At 49.4% G+C, this 18,378-nt stretch overlaps 1 protein-coding gene across 1 annotated transcript in view; it reads left to right on the top strand.

Moving 5' to 3' along the window:
- The window catches only part of TMEM123 (transmembrane protein 123), a 41,291-nt gene extending 23,647 nt beyond the window's left edge, over positions 1 to 17,644 (top strand). The window contains exons 3-5 of the mRNA XM_007520741.3: positions 14,715 to 15,020; positions 15,823 to 15,976; positions 16,616 to 17,644. Of these exons, the coding sequence (XP_007520803.3) occupies positions 14,715 to 15,020; positions 15,823 to 15,976; positions 16,616 to 16,640 (485 nt within the window). The 3' untranslated portion in view covers positions 16,641 to 17,644. The remainder of the gene's footprint in view (positions 1 to 14,714; positions 15,021 to 15,822; positions 15,977 to 16,615) is intronic.
- The last annotated feature ends 734 nt before the right edge of the window (positions 17,645 to 18,378 follow it).

Genomic DNA, 18,378 nt, shown 5'->3' with positions numbered 1-18,378 from the left:
CCCACCAGGGTTATCGCTAAGGCTCAGTAACTGCACGACCAGTCCACTACTCTGCAGTCTTTTTTTTTTTTCTTTTTCTTTAACGGAGGGTAAAAGAGAGGGAAAGACAAACAGAAGGAGAAACACTTGCAGCATTGCCCCACCACTCATGGTGCTCTCTTCTGCAGGTAGGGACCAGGGACTTGAACCTGGGCCTTTGTACATGGTGACATGTGTTTTGCCAGGCGTGCCTCTGCTCAGCCTTTATACCTTTCTTTTTATTTCATTTCTTAAAATTGCCACCAGGGTTATCACTGGGGCTTGGTGCCTGCACGACAAATCCACCACTCCCAATGGCTATTTTTTTCTTTTTTAAAAAAAAAATTTTATTTTCCTTTTTGTTGCCCTTGTTGTCTTTTTGTTGTTGTTATAGTTATTATTATCGCTGTTATTGATGTCATTGTTGTTGGATAGGACAGAGAGAAATGGAGAGAGGAGGGGAAGACAGAGAGGAGAGAAAGATAGACACCTGCAGACCTGCTTCACCGCCTGTGAAGCGACTCCCCTGCAGGTGGGGAGCCGGGGGGCTCGAACTGAGATCCTTCTCTGGTCCTTGCGCTTTGCACCACATGCACTTAACCCGCTGCACTACCGCCCGACTCCCTATTTTTTTCTTCTCTTTTCTAAGACAGAATTTGAGAGGGGATCAGGGGAGAGAGTGACACCTACAGTATTTGCTTCACTGCTGGTGAAGCTTCCCCCTGCAGGTGGGGAGCAGGGGTCCAAGCCCAGGCCCTGCACATGGCGGGGAATGCACTTAGCCAGGTGCACCACTACCCACCCCTGCCCCCTGCCTTTTGTTGGAGTGAGCTGGGTTGACATTTTGTCTTGAGTACTTCTGAGGGCTTAGACAAAGGTGTTGTACTGAGAGTACAACACAGTTACATAGTCCACATGTAACCACGAGGGCTTTCATGCTGTTGGGGAAATAGTTGTCATCTTGTGGTATGACACCACATCTCTGTAGAGCCTGTGCCAGCACACCTCTCCCAGCCCAAGACGCAGTGCCCTCAGCCCCCTCTGAACGCCCGCCAAGGTCCTCAGATCTGCTGATAACAGACCAAGGGCTTAGTAATCTTTCTCCCCTGCTTTGTTTCTCAAATCTTAGACATGAGTGGGAGATCATTTGGTATTTGCTTCTTCTGCCTTTTCTCACTTAGCAAAATCCCCTTTGGTTCCATCCATGTTTTAAGAGACGGTCTCATCTTCCATTGTGTATAAATACCTCGTTCTCCATTCACTCACCTGTCCTTGGGTATTGTGACTGCTTCCGTATTTGGGCTGTCAGGCACAAATAGTGCCGTCATGAACATAGACACGCTGAGGTCTCTGCTGATACGTTGTCTTTTGTTCTCTGGGTAGATGCCCAGGAGAGGAACTGCTGGGTTATATAGCAGGCCCATTCTTAATATATTCAGAAGTCTCCATACTGTCTTTCATCACAGCTGGACCAATTTATTGAACATACCCCCAATGGTGTGAACAGGTTCCTTTTTCTACACCTTCTCACCAGTATTCGTTTCTGTCCCTGTTGGTGTGTGGCGTTCTCACAGGTGCGAGGTGCCACCTGATTGCTGTCTAGATTTGCATGTATTTTTTATATGTTTATATTATTTACCGAATACAGATGGGGGAGGTAGGGGGACACCTGCAGCGCTGCTTCACCGTTCCAGAAGCTTTCCTTCTGTAGGTGGGAACCAGGAACTTAAACCCGGGTCCTTGCACATTGCAGCATGTGCCGCCACCCGGCCCCTTAATCTGCATTTCTCTGATGAAGGAATGCTGAACATTTCTCACGAGCCTGTCGGCCGTCTGAATCTCTTCTTTAGTGAAGTGTCCGTTCCGATCTCCTTCCTACTTTTTGCTGGGGCTGTGGTTTTTGTTGTTGAAGAGTCTTGTAAATTCATGTATTTTGGTTGCTAGGAGGACTTTCTGTATAGGGCAGTAGTCTTCCCTTGGGCATGGGGTTGCCTTCCAAGATGCCCCGGGGATGCTTGAAACTGCAGATAGCGCCTCACATATGTGAGCTTATCTGGCCCTGACTTCATGCTGACTTGGCTTGGGACTTTCCAAGCCTGTGCCAGGCTTGAGCGGGACCTGTTCCTGAGCTGGTGGTGACGTGTTGTGTGAGGCCCTGGGTTTGAGCGCAGGCTGCAGGGCCCAGCTCTGTCAGTCATGCCACTGCCTGTCCCCCAGTTGGGGTGGTCCAGGTTTTGCTATGACTTCATTGTCTTTGAGGAAGTGGCCTGGAGGTCTGACTGTCCACCATAAGGAACTGAGAGGCCAGGTGTGTGTGTGTTTGCAGCATGGTGAGTGAGACTTCGCATCACAAATCCTTTCTGTAGAGAAGTCAGTCTTCCTACACAGAGTTGGATAGAGAATGATTCTATTTCTCATTCTAGACTCCAGATTATTCTGGCCCCAAATAAGCTTTGGTTCAACACACAGATGGCCAGTCCCTTATGTCCGGTGAGCCTGCGCTGAACCTCTCAGTTTACCAGTAAACAGGCAGCTGCGGAAGGCCTATAAGACTCTGACTCTGTTGAATGCTGTGATTCTGACGGTCGTCTGGTGGACCCGGCCAGGGTTGGGGACACACAGAGGAGGCTTTCCGGTGCTCATGTGTATGTTAGTGAGTCTGCAGGAAATGCTTTCTCGGGCCAGGAGTTACTGGCTCACAGGTGGGCGTCACAAACCTTTTCAGAGACAAATGCCCCATTTTACCAGCTTCCAGCCTGTTCACCTGAGCCTGCCTCCCAGCGAATAGTCCCGTGCTCTTCCTGCTGCACAAGGTGCAAAGGGCAGTTGCAGTGCACTGGGGGGAGCAGAGGAGGGAGCAGGAGGCACAAGCACACCACCCAGACTTCGGTCTCCTCTCCTCAGATTCCCGATGGAGGCAGACAAGGCCGGCTGGGCACTCGTCAGATCAAAGGGGGACAGCGGACTGGCAGGCCTGCTGCCAGTGGGACTTCAGGGACGGGAGCAAACAGCCTCCAGGTGACTGTCTCACCTCCTCCCCGTCCCATGGAGTTCAGGTTCCTGAGAGAGTGGTAGGGAGCAAGCATCACAAAGCTGAGGACCACAAGTGTGCTGGAAAGAGTGACAGATGCGCCCTGCCAGCCACGGAGCCACAGGCTGTGTCTGACCCCTGGTGTGTGGCCTAAACCAGGAATCTTTCTTTCTGGAAACATCTGCTGCTGTGGGTGCTGCCAACGTTTATGCCACTTTGACTTGGAGAAGACACTTCTCAGGGAGCTCAGCCCCACAACAGCCCTTTGAGACAGCTTTGCAGGACTGTCCCTGTGACCGGGGGGTTCCGATGGAGGGAAAATGCTTTTTCTTTTTTGCATTTTGTTGCCCTTGTTATTGTCGTTATTATTGTTACCACTGATGCCGTTGTTGTTGGATAGGACAGAGAGAAATCGAGAGGGGAGACAGAAGAGGAGAGAGAGAGAGAGAGACCTGCAGGCCTGCTTCACCGCCTGTGAATCGACCCCCTTGCAGGTGGGGAGCAGGGGCTTGAACCGGGATCCTTGTGCTTTGCGCCACCGGTGCTACTGCCCAGCCCCCTTTATTTGATTTTAAATCTGTGATTTTAGTAAGTTACACGACGGTAAGATTACAGGGTCTAGTCTCTGTCCCCACCCACCTGCCTCCCAAACCTCACAAGTCTTAGCAAGTTTGTTTGCTTATTTATTTTGGCAAGTGTGTCATCTCTAGACTCCCCATCTCGTGGAGTCATCTGGCAGTTGTCTTTCACTTCTTTGCTTATTTTGCTCAGCATGGTCACCTCCACTTCCATCTATTTTGTCCCAAAGGCACGATTTCGTTTTTTTGATGGCAGAGTAGTATTCCACAGAGTCATCTGCTCCCACACTCGGGCCACTGTGACTAATGAAGACAGATCCCTGGGGGACAGAGGTGCCGGGGAGGAAACGCGTCTGAGGAGAGCAGGAGCCCTGACGTGGGGGCTGATCGCATGGTGACCTCCCGTTGACCACAGGGCTGTTGCAAGCACTGTGAAGGTGTTGCAGCCTTGCTGGATTCCACACTTGAGTGGCTTCAGATGACCTCTCTGCATTTCCGTCTCCTTTTCTGTCAGATTCTTTCAGCGGCATTGCCCTCAGCTCCTAGCTCGCCCCTCAGTTACTGTGCTGACTCAGCAGGCAGCCAGGATGTCACATTATAGAGCTTGTAGCAAAGTGTCTACAATCAGCATCATTTCCTTTTTTTTTAATGAGTTTTTTCTGAATTGTTTTAAAACATTCTATATCTAATAAACAAAAAACCTTACAGGCTTTAGAAAACTGTAAAGTTTTTGATGCATGCATTTTCAGGCAGTGCAAGGATTATAGACTTTTAAAATTTTTTAATATTCCCTTTTGTTGCCCTTGTTTTATTGTTGTGGTTATTATTATTGTTGTCATTGTTGTTGGCTAGGACAGATAGAAATGGAGAGAGGAGGAGAAGACAGGGGGAAGAGAAAGATAGACACCTGCAGACCTGCTTCACCGCCTGTGGAGCGACTCCCCTGCAGGTGGGGAGCCAGGGCTCAAACCGGGATCCTTACTCTGGTCCTTGCACTCTGTGCCACCTGTGCTTAACCACTGTGCTACAGCCTGACTCCCAAGGCTTATAGATTTTTATGGGCTGGATGGGTTGCGCATGGTTGGATGTATACCTACCTTACCATGTGCGAGGACCCAGGTTCAAGCCCCCAGTCCCACTTACCAAGGGGATTCTTCATGAGCAGTGAAGCAGGGCTATAGGTGTCTCTCTCCGTTTCCCTTTCCCCTCTCAATTTTTCTGTTCTGTCAAGTTAAAAAAATAACTTGTTTTTTTATTGCTGGGACTCCGTGCCTGCACTACGAATCCACTGCTTCCTTCTGTTGCCCTCATTATTATTGTCATCGCTGTCGTTGTTGGGTAAGACAGAGAGAAATGGAGAGAGGAGGGGAAGACGGGGAGAGAAGGAGAGACACCTGCAGACCTGCTTCACCGCCGGTGAGGCGACCCCCCCTGCAGGTGGAGGGCTCCTTACCAGGATCCTTACGCTGGTCCTTGTGCTTTGCGCCATGTGTGCTTAACCCGCAGCGCCACCGCCCGGCCCACCTTTTAAAAGCACATACTTCTAAAACTGCCTTGTTCCTTTTCCAGTAAGTCCCTAGAGAGAATCACTGTTCACTGATGCAAATATATAAAACAGGAATCAGCTCCATGTTCTGCAGTGCACTTTTTTTGAGAGAACAGTGAAGGGCGGGGAGGTAGCAGAATGATTATGAAAGACTTTCATGCCTCGGGTCCCGGGTTCAGTTCCCGGCACCGCCGTAAGCCAGAGCTGAGCTGCTCGGGTTTAGAGGGAAACAGTGGAGTGAATCTCTGTATTGGTTCAGCATCGCTATGTCACAGGCCCAGACTTGAGTAGCATAACACAGTCTTCAGCTTGGGTTCTTGTGGGTCAGTACTGTGGGGGCGGCCTGGCTGCCTCTGTGGCTGGGTCAGGCTGAGGTCTAGTGCTGAAGCCGAGCTTGGTGCTGCCTGATGCCCGAGGTCACTGACCCCATGGCTGCTGGCAGGAGGCCGCGTGGCTCCTTAGGCTGCTGGCGCCACAGCGTGGAGGTTATGGGGGGTGTGTCTTGTGCCACTGGCTGTCTCCAGTCCCACACCCTCACCCTCTAAGGAGCCTCATGTAAAGCAAGCGCCTCCAGCCTGGCATTTCGGGGGAACCACACCAAGGCGTATGACATGTTTCAGCCACCGCAGTGAGTCTGGCTCTTGGGGACTTCCTGGGGGCACACATGCCTCCACCAGCCCAAGCCCCTGGGTGCCAGCCCAGGACAGACTGCTCCTCCAGGGTGCGGTGAGACTTGCGGGTAACCAGACCCGTGGGTACAGTTTCACCTTGAAACCTAACTCCTAATTTGTGAAAGTCACGGAAAGGAGTGAAGTCGACCTGTGCATGGCAACGTGAGCAGCCCGTGGGTGTGACAGTGAGTGTAGCAGCAAGGACGCCACGCCGTGCAGCCTGGGCTGCTTGGAGATGGTGGGAGGTGAGAGAGCACGGAAATCCCCGCTCAGTTCAGGATAGCAGGGGTGATGTTGTAAACCAGCAAACTTTTACTTTAAAAAAAATGGGGGAGAGGCAGCAAGATAGCTTCTGTGGAGAGTGCACCTGCTGTGGCCTCAGCCCAGCCTCCACCCCCCCACCCCCCCCACGGGGCGGCCTCAGTCCTGCCAAGTCTTCTCTCTGTCTCTCAGTTCCTGTGTCCATCAGCTCACAAAAGCAAAGCCCAGGAGTCCGGCGGTAGCACAGCGGATTAAGTGCACATGGCACAAAGCGCAAGGGCCAGTTAGGATCCCAGTTGAGCCCCCGGCTCCCCACCTGAGGGGAGTCACTTCACAGGCGGTGAAGTAAGTCTGCAGGCATCTCTCTCTCTCTTCCTCCCTATCTCCCCCTTCTCTCTCAATTTCTGTCTCTATCCAAAAGAAATAATAAAAAAGCAAAGCCTGTGACATCAAAAAAGGAAGGGAAAGAATCCGTTTTTCTGTGGTGTTGGGGCCTTGTGTGTGATACCATTGCTGGGTAGAGTCCTGTGTCTTTTGTTTCCTTCTGTTTTGAGAGGGAGGCAGCCCAGCTGGCTGCGTCCTTGGTGCGCCCCCTGGTGCTCACTGCGGCGCCCCACACAGCTGAGCCTGTGCCCGTCTGGGTTGGCTGTGTCCTGGCCAGTTTCACTTCTTAGGATGGTGAAAACAGACGCTGGTGTTGTCTCCTGCTTTCTGCGTGTCCTCTCCATTGCTTAGTTACAATTTTGAGGCTCTTGGCTTTTTAAAAGTTATCTTCAGCTGCACTTGCATGTGTTTACTGATGACAGTTTTAGTGAAGACGCTCAGTGGTAAAATCTTCACTAAAGTCTAAAGTCAGGGTCTGGGAGACAGCTCACTCAGGAGAGCACACACTGAGCCTGAGACCCAGGTTTGAGCCCTGAGTGTCAGGTGCAGGGAAATCTCTAGACAGCGGAGCGGTGCTGTGTCGTCTCTGTCTCTCCCTCTGATGTTAAAAAGGAAACAAGCCCACCAGGAGTAATGGAATCATGAAGCCACAGAAAGCCCCAAGGCGGGACAGGGAATAAAAACAGCTGAAGTGAAGTGATAGGCTCTGGGCTCCAGCAGTGAGCAGACCCACAGGCCTGGCAGGGATCTGTCTGTCTTTGCTGACAGAAGGTGGGGCATGTCCTTAACCTTCTCAGGGCTGCTTCCTGAAAGCGGAGATGGTGCGGCCCACTGCCTGTCCCCCTGGCCACCCCTTTTGCCTGGCTTCTAAGCAAGTATATGCTTTGGCTGATCACAGAAATTGCACCACCTCAAAGGGAAAAAAATGCCCAGTGTTAAAAGTTAAAACCTTGTTTTTGCACAGGGGGTTAGGACTCGCCATGCTAGCTGCAGGTGTCTCTGGGCCTTTTTCCTGCTGACATTGTGTGGATGTCTCCTTGCTGACAGAGGCAGCGTCCCTGTTGGTGCTGACCCGCTGGTGGCTGGCTCGCTGGCAGATGCCCAAAGCACGCACCTGTGCCCACTGACGCGGTGGCAGTGCCACCTCTGCCCGGGCCCCAAGCTGGTGCCGTCCTCCCTGGAGCTCCAGGTCACTGTGCAAACGGCCACTGGCGGGGCACCGACAGCAGACAGGGCTTAGCGGTGAGCTTGTGCGGGGCCAGGTCCAGCCCAGTGGAAAGCCCCATCGTCCCACGCCAGGCAGGGGCATTCACAGCTCTGAGTGTCTCAGTGTAGATGGTGTTTCTTCGTGTCTACACTGACAGCACCCTGCAGTGCCATCACTCTTGCCTGTGGCTCTGCCGGCTCGAGGCCACCTGCACGCGTCTCCCTGGAATGCTGGTGCAGGGCAGGAGCCTGGCGGAGCCTCAGGGATGTCCTGTTGGCTGTGGGTGATGCCGACGCCTCCTCCACCCTCCCCTTCTGGCCAACCACTTCTGCCAGGGGGAGTGTTTCTTCTCCAGGTAACTTTTTTAACTTCTTAAAAAAAATTTTTTTTGATTGCCATGAGGGCTGTCACTGGGGCCCAGTGTTGACACTATGAACACGTTGCTCCCAGTGACCATTTTCTTTTCCCCATCTTTTTTTTTTTTGCCTCCAGGGTTATTTCTGGGGCTTGGTGCCTGCACTACAAATCCACTGCTCCTGGAGGCTGTTTTTTGGTCCCCTTTTGTTGCCCTTGTTTATCGTTGTTCTTACTGCTGCTGTTGTTGGATAGGGCAGAGAGAAATGGCAAGAGGAAGGGAAAACAGGGAGAGAAAGACAGACACACCTGCAGACCTGCAGGTGGGGAGCCAGGGGTTTGAACCAGGGTCCTTATGCTTCGCACCATGTGTACTTAACCCACTGTGCTACTGCCTGCCCCTATTTTATTTGATGGGACAGCGAGAAATTGAGAGGGGAAGGGGAGGTAACATTAGCTCAGGTTGAATCCCGCATCCCACCATCAGCCAGAGCTGAGCAGCAGTGCTTTGGTTAAGAGAGAAAGGGGAGGTAGGGAGAAAGCCAGACACCTCCAGGCCTGCTTCACTGCTCATGAAGCTTTCTCCCTTCAGGTGGGGAGCGGGTGCTTGAACCCTGGTCCTTGTGTCTAAACCAGGTGCACCGCTGCCCAGTCCCCTCCCCAGTAACACTATATCCGCGGTGGCTTTTTGCGGGCAAGCTGGTTCCTCCTGTCAGCAAGGTCTCCAGCCCACTTGAGCAGAAACACCAGAGCCCTGCTGGCTTATGGTGCTGTCGGGGATTGAACCTGGGACCTTGGAGCCTTAAGCGTGGCAGTTTTGCGGAACCACTATGTCTCCCCAGCCTGGAGGCTATTTTAAACTTAGGACGGGCTGGACAGAGCTTACCAGGGAGGGCACTTGCCTTGTCACATAAGAGATGCAGGTGTGAGCCCAGCACCACACAGGACATGCCACAGCACGGCAGGCTCTCTGTCTCCTCTGGGTGAGTCAGTTGGCCTGGGAGAGTGATGCTGCACATACATGAAGCCAGGATCCTAAATACACAGACAGACAGACAGCAGGCGGAGTAACTCAGGCAGCTCAAACAGTTGCTTGTGGGGGTTTTCTGGCCGACTGGACCCACAGTTGTTGCCGAGTGGTTTGGGTGATGAGATGCTAGAGCCTTTCTAGTGACGCTGGAAGATGTCAGAGACCCTGGGAGCCTCAGGAAGGCACATCCCTCCACCCCACCCACTGACGCCCACTAGGGGCACAACTAACCCTGGCCTGGCCTGGCCCCAGCTGCTGGTGCCCAGCTCAGTGGGCTGTTATGAGACACGAGGAAATAAAGTATCTATGGGCGGGAAATGTCTGTAGTCCCCAGTGACACATCCCAGAAGCGTGGCTGCCTGTGGCCGGGGACGAGCTCTGCGGCCTCCCTTGCGCTTGGGCCCCCAAAGCAGAGTGGAGTGGGCAGATCCTCGTCCCCCCCCCCAGGAACCCTGGCTATGTGCTCATCTTCCCTAACCTGGCAGGCATCTGCAGATGTCATTAAGGTGGGCTGGCCTGTAGCTGGATTCTTAGGTGGGCCTGTCGTCAGGAGTCCTCTGGCCCGAGGGGAAGTCAGACTTGAGATGTGACAAGTTGGGAGACTCTCTGTGCAGTTTCTGTGTAGTCTGGGGGCCCAGCAGGCCTTGATAACAACTCCCAGTAAAGTCTGGCTTTCAGAGAGCCGCTCTGACCTGCAGATCCCACCCTGGGCAGTGTGCCCGCTTGCCAAGCCCAGACTCAAGCCTGGTACCCTCAGCCCTGATGGAAGCTTCAGTGTGGTGGTCCTTTTCCTTTCTGCAAAGTCTGTGTGAGAAGCCACAGCGCTGGGTCCTCCATCACATGAACGCCATGAGTCAGAGAACCCTCAGTGCCATGGCTCCTTAAGCATTTAAAACAGTCCCCTCCCAGTACCTCCTACATGCCGCCCAACCCTCCCTTTCCCGCCTTAGAGACCTGCCAGCACCAGTGCAATTTATGCGGTGGTTCTGAACAGGAAGGGTGCAGGTGTTCTTTGGGACTGTGGCCGCCTCCTGCCTCCCTGGCCTGGCCCACAATCCCTCACATCCACTACAGCACACTTCGTCTGCCTTCATCTCTGTCCTGGACAGTTTCCAAACACTTTGTGGGGAACAGCACACGCGTGGTGGGCCTGTGGGTCTCTCACGTGCCCCTCTGCACATCCGCACAGAAAACACGGGCACATGCTGCCCTCTGGTCCTGACCAGATATGTGTTTGTCCCAGTCACCTGGCAGAGGGGCAGGGGGGACATTCTTCTACACTTTCGCTTTTATCAGTGAATGTGAAAGATGACGGCCAGGGGTAGATAGCATGATGGCAATGCAGAGACTCTCATGCCTGAGGCTTCTAAGTCCTGGGTTCAATCCCCTGCACCACCATAAAACTGAGCTGAGCTGAGTGCTCTGGTGAAAAACAAACAAATGTGAAAGATGGATTGAATGTGTGCACTCTGCATGAAACGTAGCTGGAACCATCATCTAGATGCTGCTTTAAGCCGCTTTGGCTGGAGAGGGTCCTCACTGGGTCTCTGGAGGGGAAGGTACGTGCCTTGACATTTAGAGGGACGTGGTGGCCCCTTTGGGGAACCGTGCATCCTGGTGGAGGGTGGGGTTGGGCGTTTTCTGGCTGATGCTTCTAGCAGCAGGTGCCTGTGATCTGCCCCTGTGGGAACTAGGTGTGGCTTAGTTGCATACCATGAGTTTTCACAGGTCTGTTCTTCCTTTACTTTGAAATCCCTACTGATCATTTCACGGTACCTGAGAAATTGAGTGTGGCTTACTTGGCACTCACCCAGCTGTGTGTGGAGGCAGCCCTTACACGTGCCTGAGGCCACTGCCCCAGGCCCCTCCTGCTCAGCTCTGCCCATGCGGCCACTGGGCTGGGGCCAGGCCGCTCACATCAAGCTTCACCTCACCCGGCGAGCTCTCACTCCTGCCAGCTGTTTTTGCTCATCTGATTTTGTTTTTATTAGGTGGGAATCAAGGGCTTGAACCCAGGTCCCTGTACCCGGGGAGGAATGCCCTCAACCCAGTGCCCCGTCACTGGCATCGCCCCGTGTGACTTTTAGCTTGAATTCACCGTGGCCACAGTGCATATTCCCTGTTATCTGGATCCCTGAGATCGAGTGAGACTCATACTCAGGTACAGTTCGGTACATAAAATATGTGGACTGTGTAGTTGAACACGAATGTACCAGTTAGGTCCCACTGGTTACTCGTCAGAGCTCCCAAAGCTTTACAACGCTGCGTTCTTTTGCTTAGAGCTGCGCAAACACCAGCTTTCCTATGGAGCTGTTTTCTCTACTGAGCCCAGTGATTCGTCTTGTCTATTTCTCAGATTACATATGAACTGTGTCGTCTTGCCAGAATACCACTTCCACATTTCTAAAGGTTTTTGTCTTAAGACTTTTGCCTATGATTATTATTGGGCTGTCAGAAAGGTCAATGCATTGCTTTTCCATGACTTTCCCGACAACCCAGTAATATAATTGTACCTGTTTTATGATTTAATATATGCTATACCTTTTCTAAACTTTGGGGGCCTTAAATGTTTTTGCTGGCTGGACCTTGTTTGCCAACAGGACTTGTGGGTCAGGTTCTATGACAGAATAAAGGGTGAAACTCCTCAAAAGCCTCACGGGGCCGGGGTGCCACACACCAAAGCTCCCCGAACACAAGGGAAACAGGCTGAGCCATAGAGACAGGCTGTCACACATACACCGACTTCATTCCCATAAAGTAAAATTCTAGGGGAGCTGGGCGGTGGCCCATCTGCTTAAAGACATAGATTCAGGCCCCCAGGCCTTTCCCTCTGTCCTGTCAGATGATTCGCATTCTGAGTGAGCGCACTTGTGCAGCAAGGAAGGCACCTTTGGTTTCTGGATTATTTATACTGATGCTTAGTTTGTTTATTGGCTAGACACAGCCAGAAACCGAGGAAGGGGAAGATAGGGGAGAGAGACACCTGCAGCTGTGCTCACCACTTGTGAGGCTTTCCCCCTGCAGGTGGGCAGCAGGGGGCTTGAACCCAGGTCCTTGGACATTCCAAGGTGAGCGCTTAACCAGGTGCGTGACCACCCAGCCCCCTGGTGCTTGGTTTCTTTATAAGAAAGTAGTTCACATGGTTCTTTTGTACTTGAAAATACTTTTTTAGTTTTTTTTTTTTTTTTTTTTAACAAAACTTGTTTAATGAGAGACCATCTCCACCCATTTGCTCATCAGTCATCATGCCTAGACTCCTGCTTAGTGTCTGTGGGGAACAGTCTCCTGGGGACTACCCTCTGCGAGCCCTGCACGGATGGGTAAATGTCACCCTGCAGTGCTAGCTAAGGATGACATTTAGCAAGTCGAGGACAGGGAGATTCATCCAGACTTGGGTGGTGTGTGACATCATTAGCTCCAGAGCACAAATGTCATTTACTGGCAGACAGGGGACCTCACACATGATGTTGCCATCACTCCTAGGCAGGCAGTTTCCTTTCTTCTTGTTTTGTCTCCAGGGTTATTGCTGGGGCTCGGTGCCTGCAATCTACTGGTTGTTTTATCGTTGTTGTGGTTATTGTTACTGATGTCGATGCTGTTAAGAGAAAGACACCTGCAGACCTGCTTCACCACTTGTGAAGCGACGCCCCTGCAGGTGGGGGTCCGGGGACTCGAACCGGGATCCTTAAGCTGGTCCTTGCGCTTGGCGCTACATGCGCTTGAACCGCTGCCTGACCCCCAGGCAGTTTCTTTTTAATTTCAGAGAGGAAGACATCACAGCAGTGTTCCACCATCCAGAGCTCCCACTTGGTGCCAGGTCTGGAACCCAGGGCCTCAATTGTGTGCCCTACCTCACCCTGAAACACAGTTTAATACAACCTGATTTGTGTGTTTTTTGTCCATTTGTAGCCATTAACACATTTGATGTTTTGAGCCTTCAAAGCTCAGTGACTCTCCCAATAAGAGTGCATGCTTTATGCTGCCCAAGGATCTGGGTTCAAGGCCTAGACCACCACCAGGTGTAAGTTTCACAAGCAGTGGTGTAGTCTCCTCACTCTCTATGTAGATAAGAGTGAGGGAAAAATACATGGCTGTCAGGAGCTGAACCCCAGCGACAAAAATTATATATCTCACTGTTTTGGAATGTGATTATTTCAGTGACAAAATAGATATTTCTGTACAGACACCCAAAAGTTGGATAGTATTCGTCTCACCTGCTTGGATAATCTTTGGTTTTGGCTGAGTACAAAATGCTCAGTTCAAGTGTCCACCCAAAAGAGACCTGAAGTCTTTGATGTATTGCACTAAAGTAAAGGACTCTGGGGTGGGGAGAATGTTCAGATCCTGGATTATGATGACGGAGGAGGACCTAGGTGGGGGTTAGTGTTATGTGGAAAACTAAGAAATGTTATCCATGTACCAACTACTGTATCTTACTGTCTGCTGTAAACCATTAATTCCCTCAGTGAAAAAAGATTTGAGTAGCAAAAGCTGATTTGCAGAAAAGCAGGCCTAGAAACCACACCGTGTATTCGATGTTGTGAAGGGGAGATAAGCCCCATGCTTACAAAGTTCAGGGCTTTATCTGCTGTGCCCCTCTAGGCCACAAAAGACCTTTCAGCCAGCAAATGTTAATGGTCGTGACTCAGGCTCGCAGCAGTGGGCATGAGGTCCTTGGTTCGATCCCTGGCACCATATCTGTCAGTGATACTTAGTTGTGTGTGTTTCTCCCTCTCTAATACATTAGAAGTCTTTCAGAAAAGGTCTGGAATAATTGAGGGAGACAGGATGGTGGTATCTAATGAACTCCCTTCTGATGCATGGAACAAATTTATTTCAGGTATGAGCTGAGAAGAATATATTAGACATACAAAATTAGCTTTTAAAATGCTGAAAATTTCATACACTTATAGAAATACCTTTCCAGACACAACCTGGGCTCAAGACACCCCAGCCTCCCTGCAGGGGGGAAGCTTCATAAGCGGTACAGGTTTCCCTCCCTTTCTCTACATCAATGAGAAGGGGAGAAAAAAAAAATGAAGACTGGTCACTTGGAGCAGTGGAGTTGGTGGCACCAAGGGGTGGCTAACAAAAAAACACCTTTTGGGGGCCGGTGGTAGCACAGCAGGTTAAGCGCACATGGCATGGAGCGCAAGGACTGGCCTGAGGATCCCAGTTCAAGCCCCTGGCTCCCCACCTGGAGGGGAGTCACTTCGTAAGCAGTGAAGCAGGTCTGCAGGTGTCTGTCTCTCCTCCTCTGTCCTATCCAACAACAATAACAATGGCAATAAAATAGGAAAAATAGCCTCCAGGAGCAGTGGGTTCATAGTGCTGGCACCAAACCCAAGTGATAACCCTGGAGGCCAAACAAAAAAAACAAAACTTTCCAATGATGGAAAATTCTCACTAAGATGACAGTCCTTCACTTCCTAGTGAGTGTGGGAAGCTGGTTTTCCCAGGTGCTCATATCCTGCTGCTGTTTTGCCCTTAAAGCTCCTTGGAAGGATGTGGCAGGGACTCAGTACATCACCCCCCACACACACACACCCAGGAGGTGCAGAGTGCTAGTTATATGACCATGGTCTTTAAGGAAACGTCACGTTCCAGCTTTAATGTTTCTTCACATTCTTGCAGTGAGTACCCCACATACCAACAGCACTGTGAAACCAACTCCGGTTTCTTCAGGCCCCCAAAACAGGACAGGCACCACCATGAAACCGATGACAAAACCATCGACGAGCCCAGTTACCTCAGTCTCAACGAATAAGACGAGCACCACCACTGTGAAGCCTGTAACATCGAAAATGACAACACCAGGGGTCTCAACAAATAAGACTACAACCACCAGCAAGTCTACACCCAAGACAAGTGCTTCACCAACCGCAGCCCCGATGAATACAACCCACAACAGCACAGTGACATCTGCTTCACCAGTGACAAGTGGGTATTAAAACCGACTTCTCACTTAGAAAACAGTTGTTAAATGGTCACTGTAGTTTGCAAAACTATCAGAGAGGCAATATGATTACCTAGTGAGTTAATTGAACTAATATTTCTTTTAACTTTTTAAATTTCATTTATTTTTATTAATGAGAAAAACAGGAGGAGAGAAAGAACCAGACACCACTCTGGTACATGTGCTGCCAGGAATTGAACTCAGACCTCCTGGACCACTGAACTATTATTCCTTAAAATTGCTGACTTAATCATCCCAAATAGACCCATCTGTGAGTAATTTATCCCAATGCAATTTTATTTTCCATGAATTGAAAATAGGTCTTAACTTTATACTTCCTTCTACAAAGTAATTTGGCTCAAACTACATGATTCCTAATGTTTAAATTCAATGCCTGTGAAACCATGAACTTAACACCTGAAGAGTCTTGGTGACAGAGTCACATTTAAAAGAGGAGTTGGGAGGTAGCGCAAAGCACAAGGACGGGTGTAAGGATCCCAGTTTGAGGTCCCGGCTCCCCACCTGCAGGGGAGTCGCTTCACAGGCGGTGAAGCAGGTCTGCAGCTGTCTTTCTCTCCATCCTATCCAACAACTACAATGATAAAACAGTCCAAGTTGCACTCAAGCCCCCAGCTCCATCTGCAGGGGCACACTTCATCAATGGCAAAGCCAGTCTGTAATTTCTGTCCTATCCCATAGGAAAAAGAAACAAACTAGGAGCGACTTTCCAGGCCTGGTTCCTCACCCTCGATGTGTGAACCTATTTTCTGCTTGGTTTTCTTCCAGCCACACCGACCGTTAACTCTAAAGAAAATACTGGATTAAAGTTTGATACTGGCAGCTTTGTTGGTGGTATTGTATTAACACTGGGGATACTATCTATGCTTTACGTTGGATGCAAAGTGTATTATTCAAGAAGAGGCATTCAATATAGAACCATGTAAGTAATATGGGATTACTCTCTCATTTAAATCAACTTGTGATGTTTGCAATCTGCTACTGTCATACATCATTTTACGATGACCTGATAGAATTCTACAGGTCTTAGGACTTTGAGAGGGTAGCAGTTCCTGTCATAGGCTACAACTTAGCCTCCTGTGTTGCATGGGACTAAGGGAATTTAAGTACCAGGGCAGTGGTGTGCTGGGTCAAACACCCCAGTTCTCGCCCCTGGCTCCACAGTTGCATGCAGGGAGGTCGTCTCACAAGCAGTGAGGCATGTCTGCAGATCTCTTTCTCCCCACACCTCTGTTCTATCCAACAAGAATAAGGACAACAAAATGGGGGAGGGGATGGCCTTTAGGAGCAGTGACTTCATAGTGCAGGCATCGCACCCCAGCAATAACCCTGGAGGGAAAAAGGGTAAGTGGCCTGCATAGGATTACTCTAAAGATTAAATAAAATAGAAGTGTGTAGCACTCACACTGTCTATACATTGTGCACTCAAGAAGTGGCAGGTGTTTTGAAGAGAGGGTTATCACTAACTGCCATTAAGAGGCAGGAGACAATTTTACTCTGAAGATTATAAGCATAAAACTAGCTTAGTTCAAAATTATTTTAACTTCTGTTTATATTGCAGAGATGAACACGATGCCATCATTTAAGGAAATTGAAGAATCAAGGACAGATGGAATCCTATCAGCTTTGGTTTATGAGATTAAAATGGTCTCTTGGCAGTAGTATGAGCAGGACATACACATCAAGAATTATGTAGTTTGGGTTTTTAATGCACATACTCACCAAATTGAGGGCCTGTGCCTGGGAGATGGCAACAGGCAAAGGGCAGGATGCCAGGACTGCGGTGCTGTGGCAGCCCATCCAGGCAAGTGCTAGCCCTAATGCCATGGCATTTTAAAGCTTACAACACCAATCCTGGAGCAGTGCCTGTCCTTATACTAACAGCTTATTTTGAGCAATTGATGCCAAGCTCTTTTTGTATATGTGATTCTCTTAAATTACAAAGCTTAACATGCTTTAAAGGCTTAATCAGACTATTTGCTACTGTGAGAATATTTTCACCACTGGAAATGGCTATGTTCAGTATTTTTAAGAGAAAGCTTTTTTGGGACTCAGATTTTTATATTAATATGTATATATTTTGCAATGTAACTCAAAAAGTTTTTTAAAATGGCTATTAGAGACAGAAGACTTAATGGCTATTTTTCAGATATTTCTCCACCAAAGAGGCATTTTAAATCTATAAGGGCCAGGTGGTGGCATGCACCCCCCCTCAACTTCTCTAAGATTTTGTAATGTCAGTTTATTCTCAACTCAGGGTCCAATATTAAAAACATCCTGGCCTGAGGAGGTATTGGGATGTTCAAGATCAGCTATAGAGAAGTTGTATGCTATTAATGTTGTTTTAAATGGTCACTTACTGCTTTCATTTCTTTGCAAAACATACTGTAGACGTCTAAAGGAAATACTTTTAAAGGTGGTTGTCTTACCCACTCTTGAGGCTGTGACATTTTCTGTCAATTTAAACTGAACAGTTATACTTGATCTAATTGTCTTAGAAATACAAATGGAAGTTTGTGGCTTTATTCTATTTTTCAGAAATACTCCTGTTTATATAGTCTATTTTTAGAATAAAGCTTTCTTTACGAGATTCAGTGTGTGTTGTTGCTTCATTTCAAGCAAGAGGAAATTAGCGGTTCTCTCTCATGGTTGTCCAGGCCAGCATAGTAGTTAGAGCAAAGACTTTCAAAGCTGGCTTCTCTCTCCTCAGAAAACAAAGCTTTTAAGTCTTCTTTCTCTAGTCTGGCTACATCGGGGGGTACTTGGGTGCATGTCTTATAACATATGGTAGTCTACTCACCCACCACCTGTAGAATCAGAATGTGTGTTTTGCTTCTGGCCCACTGAATGGAAAAGCATCATATCTGTTCTGAAAGAAAAAAAAAAAGCCTTTAAGTTTCACTTCACTGTCAAGTATATCAAGAAAAATTACAATGACTTTCCAACATACTACCTGGCCTGCAGCTACTTTCTTCCTAGAATATGGCTCTCCTACCTGTTCAATCCTCAGTGCCCAGAAGACTGTCAGTCTCTAAACTTATTGGAATAAGAATACACATCCCAGGGGCCCTATGGTGATGCACCTAGTTAAATGCATGGGGAGCTTCACAAGTGATGAGAATCAGGGCTACAGGAGGTGTCCCCCTGAGTTTCTCTGTAAATATTAAACACACCCCACTTTATCTAGGAATTGAAACTCAGTATTCACTATAAAACAAGAATTAAGTGTTGGGGAGACAGCATGATGGTTATGCAAGAGTCTCGTTCCTGAGGTCCCCGGTTCAATCCCTAGCACTAACCCTGGAGGCAAAATTAAAAAAAAAA

The sequence above is a fragment of the Erinaceus europaeus genome, chromosome 20 (assembly GCF_950295315.1).
Source record: "Erinaceus europaeus chromosome 20, mEriEur2.1, whole genome shotgun sequence".
Classification (NCBI taxonomy): Eukaryota; Metazoa; Chordata; class Mammalia; order Eulipotyphla; family Erinaceidae; genus Erinaceus; species Erinaceus europaeus.
This window is presented reverse-complemented; position numbering and strand designations above follow the sequence as displayed.